We start from the raw sequence: 12,320 nt of genomic DNA, 5'->3' as shown, positions 1-12,320 counted from the left end.
CAATGACAAAAGCCATATATGACCAGCCACAAATCAGCAGCTAGCTCCCAGTAATGCATTGCTACTCCTGAGTCTACCTAGGTTTGCTTTTCAACAAAGGATGCAAGCAGAACATAACAAATTTTTATTTAACAGCAGTAAATTGGAAAGTTGTTTAAAACTGCATGCTCTATGTGAATCTATAAAGAAAAAAATGGGCTTCATGTACCTTTGAAACAACTAATATAATATGTGTTTTACTAAACAGGTTACATCTTTCCTTTACTACTCCAATGCAGCCTTTTAAAGTTAAAGGGGTAGTAAACCCACATTTTGTCTTTCATGATTCAGATAGAGCATGCAATTTTAAGCAACTTTATAATTTACTCCTATTATCAATTTTTCTTTGTAGTCTTGGTATCTTTATATGAAAAGCAGGAATGTTAAGCATAGAAGCTGGTCCATTTTTGGTTTAGCACCTGGGTAGCTCTTGCTGATTAGTCGGTAAATGTAGCCACCAATCAGCAAGCGCTACCCAGGGTTCTGAACCAAAAATGGTCTGACTTTTAAGCTTACATTCCTGCTTTTTCAAATAAAGATACAAAGAGAACGGAAAAAAATGTTAATAGGAGTAAATTAGAAAGTTGCTTAAAATTGCCTGCTCTCTCTGAATCATGAAAGAAAAACATGTGGGTTTACTATCCCTTTAAACCCTTGGTCCCTAATTCAATCCAATCAATAAGAATATGCCCTGGGTTTTCACAGACCTTTATGGCTGATTAAGGCTAAATAAAACTGTCTAATGTGTTTAAGATACTCACTTCAAATATAAATAATAATTTATGATGTGTTCAATTAACAGCTTCATACCGTTTTTAACATCTGATGATTTAATTAAATCTTTGCAATGTTAAATGAACATTCTCATTATTGCATTTGTTGTGCAAGTTTCATAGTCTTATATGGCTTATTGACTTTTAACTTTTTTTAACGTCTTTATTAAACCCGGAAGTAATCTTTTTATTAATCTGTGAAATTATCACACACAAAAAAGGTTAAAGAAAGTAACATGAACAGACAAGATGTGTTGCTCAAAGGAAGGCTAAATAAGATTCACGGTCTAGGCTGTTAAAAAGTCAATCATTATGCATAAAGCTGTTGCTGTATAAGGGTGTTTAGTGAGCTGGAGTAATTAACAGCTGTCAGATTCTGCTAATGCATAGTATTAGTGAAGCTAACATACTGGACAGCAACAGCAAAAACCACGGAATAATTGCGTTTTGGAATGGTTTACAAATGGATTGGAAAGGCCTTTAATTTTAATACCCAGCAATAAGCCACATGTGAAATGTCAATTTGTAATACACCCCTTTTAACTGCTTAAAGGGACAGTATAATATAAAATAGTTTTTCCCTTAATATTTTTCCAATTACTTTTTTTACCAGCTGCAGATTAAAAAAATTATGAGATTTGCATTTTTAAGGTTTATTTGTGAATATGAATTAGCTGATTTTGTGTTTTGAAGCCACAACCTAATAAAATGGGTTGAGCTTGTAGGTGTAATCAGACCTCATTACTTTATCACATTGTGTACATATACATGTGTATCTTATATCTATAGGTATAATCAGATCTCATTACTGTATCACATTGTATACATATACCTGCTTCTTTATCTTATATCTGTCCATAAACCAATCACCAATACTTGTAGAGAATAAAAGAAAATTAACATTTTATTACCTTATCTCTTCTATAACCCACTGGGAGTGTAATTTTTTCTGATGGCTGTGTTAACACAGCTTGGCCTCAAGGCCAAAAACTTTCAGGATGGGTGGGGATACCACAGGCTAAATAAACTAATTCAAATTCCAATATAAGGTTAATGGAAATACTTGGAAACTATTTAATACACTCCAGCAGGTAAAGTGGATAATTGGGAACAAATTAAAGGGGAGACATTTTTTGAGTAAACTGTCCCTTTTAGTGTAAAGGACAACCATGCCATCCTCTGTTTTTACTGCTGTGTCAGAGGACAACACTATGTAGCCCTCAGAGGCACAGGTTATTCACTCTTCAGTGTATATAGAGGATGATTTGGATATTGTGCCATAATCATGTGGTGTGTAAAGATGTCACGTGCAATGAGGAAGCATCCAGAGGCAGATATATTTTCTGCTTACTTGTGTAGTGGGATGGCCCTTTTATAGAGCCCATATCTCACACATAAAGGAACATTTGACCCCTCATTTAATAGAGGGTAGTGTGCTCTTTCAAATAAGACACCAGGTATCTCTTTAAGTTACAATTGATCTTTAAAAAATGGCGTTCACATTGTACACAAACCATGGGGCAGAAGGATTGTTGATTTTGACAAAACATATTTACTGTGAAAGAATCTTCTATAGAAGTTCCAGGCAATTGATATGGAAATGTTTCTCTGAAAATGATAATTTGCCTCCTGTGGTTGATAAGCCATGCTGTGTTCCTCTTAACTAATGATTATACCTGGAGCTTTGCCAAAACCACCTCTCCTGTTCATGTCTCAATATGTTTTAGCTTTTGTGGACAAAGAAATGTAGGTATGAAGGGATGAAAGATTCTTGTCTTGCAAAGGGACATTGTTAGGTGTGCATGATTCAGATCGATCATGCGATTTTAAACAACTTTCTAATTTACTTTAATTATCATTTTTTTCTATGTTCTCTTGGTATCTTTTGACGTATATTTTGGAGCCGGACCATTTCAGGAGCACTATATGGCAGCAGTTTTGCAAGAATGTTATCCATTTGCAAGAGCACTAGATGACAGCACTATTCTCTGCCATGCAGTGCTCTAGATGCCTACCTAGGTATCTCTTCAACACAAAATATCATTGGAACGAAGCAAATTTTATTATAGAAGTAAATTGGAACCTTTTTTTTTAAAAAATGGTATGCTCTGGCTAAATCACAAAAAAAATTCTTTGGGTTTCATATACCTTTAAAGGGACACTGTACCCAAAAATTTTCTTTCGTGATTCAGATTTAGCATGAAATTTTAAGCAACTTTCTAATTTACTCATATTATCAAATTTTCTTCATTCTCTTTGTATCTTTATTTGAAATGCAAGAATGTAAGTTTAGATGCCGGCCCATTTTTGGTGAACAACCTGGGTTGTCCTTGCTGATTGGTGGATAAATTCATCCACCAATAAAAAAGTGCTGTCCAGAGTTCTGAACCCAAAAAAAAAGTTTAGATGCCTTCTTTTTCAAATAATGATAGCAAGAGAACAAAGAAAAAATGATAATAGGAGTAAATTAGAAAGTTGCTTAAAATTGCATGCTCTTTCTGAATTACAAAAGAAAAAATTTGGGTACAGTGTCCCTTTAAGCATTTAATTTGCTAATAGTGTAAAGGAGCAGGAAATATGACTTGAAGGCAAAAAAAACAGTTTTTCAAGGACAGCAAAATGTACCTTTTTATTTATTTTTTTGTGTTGTGGGATGTGCAGTACAGCTGATCCCAAAAGCCAAGAAGACCTACATTTATTGTCGAGGAGACCAGATAACTACAGCTGGTACTTGATACAGTACATGTCTTTTGAGTATAATAATAAAATCCAATCTATGGGCCTCAAATATTATGCCGCATGCGGATGAGGTTCCTGACTTGGGAACCTGTTTGTCTGACTTTGCGGCAAACGGTTGCTCTTATGGCTATTGCACAAACACTTGCTTGAGAAGAGCCTGTCAATCAACCTGAACGAACGTGTTCTGGGCGATTTCTATCCGCCAACTCAGGGGTGGTGAAGCCAGCATGAACTGTTTAATTCATGTCTACGACATCTCTGAGGAGCTAAATGACCTACCTTATGAAGTGTTGGCATGATAAAAGTAAAGTAATTGAAGCTTCTCAAACGGACAAAAAAAAAACTAAAACTTTATAAATCTATTGGTTGGGGCTACCTCCATGTTTTTTGTGTTTTTTTCTTTTGCTCCTGAACTATCTACAATCTATTTCTAGACCTGACATTGTCTGTAAAACACAGGCATCCAGTATTGTGAGAGACACGTTTTAGTTAAACAGGTCAAATGAGCAACTATTTTTTATTTATTTTTACAAATAAGGGATTTGAAGTGAGGATTCAGGGTAAACTGCTGAGGATATAGGCTCATTTTAGATGGTGCCTATCTAAAACTCTTGTGATCTCAAATACCTTGGAGAAAAGGTGAAACATTAGATCTAAAAATGTAAGGGAAATGAGATCGACTAAAGGAAGAACAATGGGAAAAGTGCCCTATACCTGTCCAAAACACAATTTTAGTAGAAATGTTTCTTAATTTGGCCATATTTAAAGAAAACGTGCTAATGTAACAATTAAACTTCTTAATAAAGAATTATGTGAAAGGTAACAATTTACTAGGATACCCAAAAAATCAGTAGTCAAATTCAAACTAAATTTCATCCAAACTACTTAGGATTACTTTTCTTATTTAAATAGCTATAGATCTGTTATTATTTCTAAGTGGGCAAAGCATATTTAGTCCACTTTCGTAACATGTTCTAAAGGAGAGTTTTTGGAGATGGTCTCTTCAGTAAGCTTAACATTTTTTGTAATTTTCCCATACTGTCTAATAAAGATCATTTTATTTATTTTAAAATAAATCCTTCATAGCAGGACATGTTAGTAATTTAGGGTCATTGTCTGGAGTAATACCAAATTTAAAAGTCAATGTTGAGCAAGGTTATGTTGGGAACCATTCTAAACAGTAGAGATTTTAAAGGTCCTTTTGGATTGAAAAGGGGTTTACCAAAATTATCCAGGAGAGTTTTTGGAGATGGTCTCTTCAGTAAGCTTAACATTTTTTGTAATTTTCCCATACTGTCTAATAAAGATCATTTTATTTATTCTAAACAGTAGAGATTTTAAACGTCCTTTTGGATTGAAAAGGGGTTTACCAAAATTATCCAGGAGAATATTATAAGGATTAATTATTATTATTATTATTATTTTATAAATAACATATTTGCTATGATGTGGTGTTTGCCAAAGTCAGATCAAACATCAGAGTTATAGAAGTGCTGCCCCTTCATCCGAGAACGCAAAATTATTTGAGTCTAAATTAGACTATAAATTACACTATACAGGAAGCTTAGTTTGCTCATTTTAAATGCCTTTGAGTGCGATGGAAATTGTCTCAGCGCTACAGAATTTGGCAGCGCTATACAAATAAATAATAATACTAATAATTTTTAGCATCTCTGTGAGCAAGACAAGAGCTTATGCACACCCTAATAGTTTTAAAGTGATGGTAAACTTGATATGTTTAAAATCAGGTCTGGAATCTAAGCCGGAACGTGGGATATTAGAATGGCACAGCTAGATTAAAAAGTAAGTTACAGCACATCTTTATTAGAAGTGATTAAATCTAAAATATTGCTTAGATTCCAGACCTGATTTTAAAAACATGTAACATTTACTATCACTTTAAGGTTTTGAAGTACAAACTTTATTAAACAGAGAATCACAGAAGTTTATAATTTAGTCAAAGTATTTTAATATGAGAAAGATAGAAATTTTCTTTCATTTGCCTATTCCATATACTGCATAGCTAGCACTAAGCTGTTTGTGATAAGGCTGGCTATCCCAAGAGTAAAGGCCATAGGTTTGTTTTCATTTGAAAAGGCTGATATACACATTTTTATTTATCAAGACAACAATAATATATACTTCTAAACAATTCCATTTCCAGTAAGCAGTTCTTTTGCAAGAAAAAAAAAAAGAAGCCAGATTTACATACAGACCAGACACAGAATCACAGGATTTACATAGTGAGTACAGGAATAGACTATGTGCAGACAAGAGTAGCAGTCTGTGTGGTTCAAGTTGTGAAAGGTTGAGGCGTTTATATACAGTGTATGTGTGTGTGTGTATATATATATATATATATATATATATATATATATATATATATGGACACATTTATCTAAACAGAATGCTTTATCATTAATCTTAGTGTGAAATAAATCGGGACTTAATTTTTGCAGAAAAAAATAATTTTGTGATATGGATCTGGTTTAATATTTGAGTAATTTGATCTAAATTAATGTTAATGGGTTGCAGATTAAATATCTGTCCGGGAAGTATGAACACACACACACACATACTTTTATTATGTATTTTAACATTAACAGTAATCCTTGATACAAACATTTAATACATAAAATTGTATGAATTTCATTTAAGGCTGTTGTTCACATGAAGTGTTTTAGAAAATTAACTATGTTAAATGCCAGTGAGCCAGGATACATAATTGAGTTTATATTTATTTAACTTGTAATACTTTATCATTTGCCATGGCAAAATACACTGCTCTAAAGCTAGTGGCGTTGGCAAATATATTTATGTAGTGGTGTCTGAAATAAATTTGATGGTGGTTATTACAGAAGAAAGTGTTGTAAAGACCTAGAAAAATTATGTATGTAAAACAATGCCTAGGGAAACATTTGGTAGTCAACATTCATACTATACTAACTGGTTGTTTTACTTTTTTCTTTTTTTTATCTGCAGGAGGACAGTGCAGATTTAAAATGTCAGCTACACTTTGCTAAGGAAGAGTCTGCTCTAATGTGCAAAAAGCTTTCAAAGTTGGCTAAAGACAATGACAGCATGAAGGAGGAGTTGGTGAAATACAGATCAATGTACGGGGACCTAGACAGTTCGTTGTCAATTGAAGAGCTGGCCAACTCTCCACATTCACGAGAGGCAGAGGTGAAAGTGCACCTTAAGCTAGTAGAAGAGGAAGCCAACCTGCTGAGTCGAAGGATAGTAGAGCTGGAGGTTGAGAATAGGGGTTTAAGGGCAGAGATGGACGAGATGAAAGTACATGGTGACAGAGAGCTTTTAAATCAAGATTCCAGGTTTAATTTTCTGTGTGGGGAATCTAGTGATAATTTTGTGGAGCTAAGGAGACATCTCCAGTTTGTGGAGGAAGAGGCAGAACTTCTCAGGAGATCACTAATGGAGCTGGAGGACCAAAACAAGCTGCTGATGAATGAACTGAATAAATATAAGTCTGATCATGACCTTGACATTACCTTTTCAGAGGACAGTTGCTCTGTAATAAGTGAACCTTCTCAGGAGGAGCTCACAACTGCCAAAATGCAGATCAGCGAACTGAATGGCAAGGTTAAAAAGCTCCAGTACGAGAACCGGGTGCTTCTCTCAAACCTCCAACGATATGACCTTGCTTCTTGCCAGGCCACTAAACCCCTGATGGAGACTGATGCAGAAGCTGGAGATTCTGCACAGTGTGTCCCATCACCTCTCTGGCGTGAAGGGCCTATAGGAGGAGAAAATGAAATTAGTGACTCTAAGGAACGGCTTGGGAAAGGTGCCCTTAAATCACCTGACCGTTCTCATTCCCCATCCAGGATTTTAAAGTCAAAAGAATTAGAGAACCTTCTTGGCATCAGGACACAAGCCAGGTTAATCAGTAAAGCCATTGAAGTCTTAACATCAGATTCAAATGGCTTTCCTTCGGGCATCAAACTGTGCACAGATAATGACTGTGGAGACATTTTGTTAACTGAGGCAGTTGATAACAGTGAAGTAACAAGTGACTCAAAGCTAATCAGTGCTATTTTTACCAAACTTGCCATGTTACAACAGGAGCTTAATTGCTTTACAAAGAAGGTTGATACTCTAGGAGATTGTTGTAAAGAGCAGATTAATTCAGTAGCACTACTACCTGGAATAATATCTCTTGATACCTCAAAGGATTCTTCAAGGAAAGAGCACAGTTCAGACTTACAGGTGAGTGCTTCTCACACAGAACTCTTGTCCCTCCCCCACTTTAGTGATGGCTCCTTTGCTTTAACCAAGACACCCAACCTTTACCTACTTATACTGTCTCTAATATCTAATTACTGACACATGATCTGCTGCATGTAATTCAATATAGGACTCTGCTCTGAGTGTGCATACTATGTGTAGGCCCTTTTCTCTCCATAAAATTGTAAAAGGAGAGTGTTAAACTGTGTGTCCACAAGTAGACTTTAATAAATTCAACAATCATGTAGTGTATTCATAGAAGAATTGGGTCAATTTACAGGAATTCTGTCATGATAAAGAGATGCAGTTCTAGTACAAAGAGTCAAAGGTAGTGTGCATGTAATTAATTTAAAAATGACTCATGTAAGCTGTAAAGTACTTTTTATGGCAACAAACCAGTAAAGGCTAAGTTACGGCATGATTGCCCAAAATTCATTTTCATTTTCATTTTGTATAGTATTACGGTTTGAATATATTTTGCAGTGCTATTCAAATTTTAAGTAATCTATCTAGCTCCCTGTGTGGTTGTCTGTGTGTATATAACAACACATAGAAAGTCTATAATACATATAAATGTGTATACATACATTATATGTGTGTGTGTATTTATGTTTGTGTGTTTGTATGTATGTGTATATATATATATGTATGTGTATATATATATATATATATATATATATATATATATATATATATATATATATATATATATATATATATACACAGGGCTTGAAATTTACAGTGGTCCTGAACGACTTCGAAATTGCAGCGGACGACTTCGAAATTTGACTTTTTTCTATCTTTAACATTGAGTGGACTACTTACTTTTTTCCCTCTGGGCTAGTAGCTTTCAACCCCTGACTAATAAACCATAGTGTATGTATGTATGCACATATATCTACAGGTAGAAAACCCTAGTTTTATATAATTTTTAATGTTTTTGTAAACGTACCCTCAGAAAGATGTTTTAAATAAATATAGACGATTTCTTTCCTTAAGATATGATGAGTCCACGGCATCATAAATTACTGTTGGGGAATATCATTCCTGGCCAGCAGGAGGAGGCAAAGAGCACCACAGCCAAGCTGTTAAGTATCACTCTCCTTCCCCCAAATCCCAGTCATTCTATTTGCCTTCGTACATGGAGGAGATGAAGATTTTGGTGTCTTATTGATTTATACAAGCAAGTTTTTGGGTCTAGCCGTATTCCACGTTAATCTCTTGAGTAAGGGTAGTGGTGGCTTTCAAGCAGTTAGGAACTTGTAAGGTGGGCCTTACTGGGTTTTTCCTAACATTGTGCTGCCCTAGTATAGAAAATCAGAGTAGGTTACTCAGTTCTTTCTTTTCTACTGGTCTCTGTAAGGAACTGTGTCCTTGCATACCTAGTGAGCTGTCTACATGCCGGACAGCGGATTTGGCAGGTAAGTGCACTTACAGTATTCACTGCACATAATTTTACAAGGGACAAGGTATTCCTTAAATAAGGATAAGTTGGGCATGGTTCAGGGCATTGTGACTGAGACTGTATATCCTTTCAGGAATGAAAGTGTTAAATTATTTTTAGGCTCATTTTAGTTTGCTAAGAATAGGAGAACATTGTATTCTTTATTCAGGTATTTTGTTGAGGATTGCGGTACTGTGATCTGTTATAGCAGCTGGCTGTTTTCGATTTATATACCCTAAGCTGAAAAGAGCAGCTAAGACTAAGCATAAGAGAGGGAGTTTATTTTATCGGCATTGCATTACGCTGTAGTCAGCGTAACCAGGAAGTAATTTTTCATTTCTTGTTTTGCGCCTCTCTGTGGCGCAGTTATTTTTGAGCCGATCACGTGACGCTCCTTCGGCTTCTGTTTCAGAGCGGTGCCGGCGGCGAGAGAGAGGGTGTTAATCTGAGTTCCTCTCCGGAGGTGGTGGCAAGTAGGCGCCTCAGCTTAGACTGAGGTGTGGGGTATCCTGAGGTTTGTGGTTTTTTGAGTGCATAGTCGCTCAGTAAAATTTTACTTTTCTGTGGAAATATACCCTAACTGAAGTGTATCACTGGTGAAACTTTGATTTTATTTAGCAGTGGATAACTTACTGTGATCATGTCTGATACAGATCATGATCAGTTGAATGCTTTGTCTTTTGTGTTTAGAAGCTCAGATTGCTTCTTCTATGCAATTCTGTTCCTCATGTGTTAAGAAGACTTTACAGTGTAAAGAAAACATTTTGATTGCTGAGCCTAATGTCTCTCAGGATGATGCTGTTCGGGTAATGCCACAGCCTTCTCCTGTAACGTCCCAAGCCTCAATGGTGTCACATGCAGTGCCCTGTGGTTCCTCTATAACTCCTAGTGGAGTATATTTGAAAGCAGAGATTGCCGCTCAAGTATCCTCAGTGGTATTGACAGCGTTAGCTGCTTTTCCTATGTTAAAGGGAAAACGTAAGAGGAAACTTAGAGATTCAGATGACAAGGTTTCTGATTCCAGTAATGCTTCTCAAATGGCTGTTCAGGTAATGCCACAGCCTTCTCCTGTAACGTCCCAAGCCTCAATGGTGTCGCATGCAGTGCCCTGTGGTTCCTCTATAACTCCTAGTGGAGTATATTTGAAAGCAAAGATTGCCGCTCAAGTATCCTCAGCGGTATTGGCGGCATTAGCTGCTCTTCCTATGTTAAAGGGAAAACGTAAGAGGAAACTAGATTCAGATGGCAATGTTTCTGATTCCAGTAATGCTTCTCAAATGTCTCTTCCTCTTAAGTCTGATGAGGAAGATGCGTCAGAGCTTTCTGAGGGTGAAATCTCAGATTCGGACAGTATAATTCCTTCATCTGAAACTGAAGGAAGTTCTTTCAGATTTAAGCTTGAACACCTTCGTGTTTTGTTAAAGGAGGTTTTGGCTACTTTCGATGACTCAGACACTCCTGTCACTGCCCATCCTAAAAAATCTAGTAAACTTATTATTATTATTATAATTTATTTGTAAAGTGCCGCCAAATTCCGTAGCGCTGGGTACAATGATAGGGGTATACAATGACAAAGATTTGTGATAAAATACAAAACATAACAAAACTAAACAAATCTAGTACAGGAGGAAGAGGGCCCTGCTCCGGAGAGCTCACAGTCTATAGGTTAAGGGTGCAGAGACATAAGGTTGGGGTAGCTTGTTACATCGGTTGTATTTGCAGCAGTGAGTCAGACAGTTCATGTACATGTATTAGTTTGGTTCGGATGAGGGATGTAGGAGAGATGGTAAGCCTCTCTGAATAGGTGAGTTTTCAAGGAGCGTCTGAAGCTATATAAGGTTGGAGACAGTCTTATGGAGCGGGGTAGAGAGCTCCAGAGGACAGGAGCAGCACGTGCGAAGTCTTGGAGGCGGGAGTGGGACGTAGAGATAACAGGAGTGTAGAGACATAGGTCAGAGGTTGATCGAAGAGGACGGGATGGGGAATATTTCACGATGAGAGAGGAAATATAGTTGAGAGTTAGACTGTTGAGTGCTTTGTAAGTTAGGGTGAATACTTTAAATTGTATTCTGGAGTGTATGGGGAGCCAGTGTAGAGACTGCTGATGTAGATTGGTGACTTAGGTGGATGAGTCTAGCAGAAGCATTCATAATAGATTGGAGGGAGGAGAGGCGGTGTTTTGGAAGGCCATTTAGTAGATTGCAATAATCAATGCGTGACAAAATGAGGGAATGAATAAGTATTTTTGTAGTTTTTTGAGTAAGGAAGGGACGAATTCTGGAACTTAATAATTACTTTTAGGTTCCTTCTTCTAAGGAGGTATTTCCAGTTCCAGACCATGCCATGGATATTATCACACAGGAGTGGGAGAAGCCAGGGGTATCCTTTTATCCGTCTCCTATTTTTAAGAAGATGCTTCCAGTCGCTGACTCCATTACGGAACCATGGTACACGGTTCCTAAAGTAGAAGGGGCTATTTCTACTCTAGCTAAGAGAACTACTATTCCTATTGAAGATAGTTGCTCTTTTAAGGATCCTATGGACAAAAAGATGGAGGTTTATTTAAAGAGAATTTATGTTCATGTAGGTCTCTTATGACAACCTGCTGTGTGTATTGCCACTGTGACAAGTGCTGCATCCTACTGGTTTGATGCATTGTCTGATTTTCTTCAGGAAGAGACTCCTTTAGATGAGATTCAACACAGGATTAAAGCTCTTAAGCTGGCTAATTCCTTTATTTCTGATGCTATCTTGCAGGTGATTAGGCTGGGAGCCAGGTCATCTGGTTTCGCTGTGCTAGGGAGCGGATCATGTGGGGGCAGACTTTCTTTTTTCCCAGGCATGGGTTTGAGATGTCCCAGATCCCTGGGCTGTGGATATAGTATCGAAGGGTTACAAATTGGAATTCAATACTTTTCCCCCCAGGGGCAGGTTCCACTTCTCAAGGTTATCTGCAGACCAGATGAAGAGAGAGGCGTTCTTACAATGTGTACAGGATCTCTTCTCCATGAGTGTGATAGTTCCAGTCCCAGTCCAGGATCAGGGACTAGGTTTCTATTCCAATCTGTTTGATGTTCCCA

General features: G+C 36.8%; 1 protein-coding gene across 1 annotated transcript in view; it reads left to right on the top strand.

Moving 5' to 3' along the window:
* SOGA1 (suppressor of glucose, autophagy associated 1) overlaps positions 1 to 12,320 on the top strand; it is a 188,729-nt gene that overhangs the window by 58,682 nt on the left and 117,727 nt on the right. The window contains exon 5 of the mRNA XM_053697193.1: positions 6,534 to 7,778. Coding sequence (XP_053553168.1) covers positions 6,534 to 7,778 — 1,245 coding nt within the window. The remainder of the gene's footprint in view (positions 1 to 6,533; positions 7,779 to 12,320) is intronic.

The sequence above is a fragment of the Bombina bombina genome, chromosome 1 (assembly GCF_027579735.1).
Source record: "Bombina bombina isolate aBomBom1 chromosome 1, aBomBom1.pri, whole genome shotgun sequence".
Lineage (NCBI taxonomy): Eukaryota > Metazoa > Chordata > Amphibia > Anura > Bombinatoridae > Bombina > Bombina bombina.
This window is presented reverse-complemented; position numbering and strand designations above follow the sequence as displayed.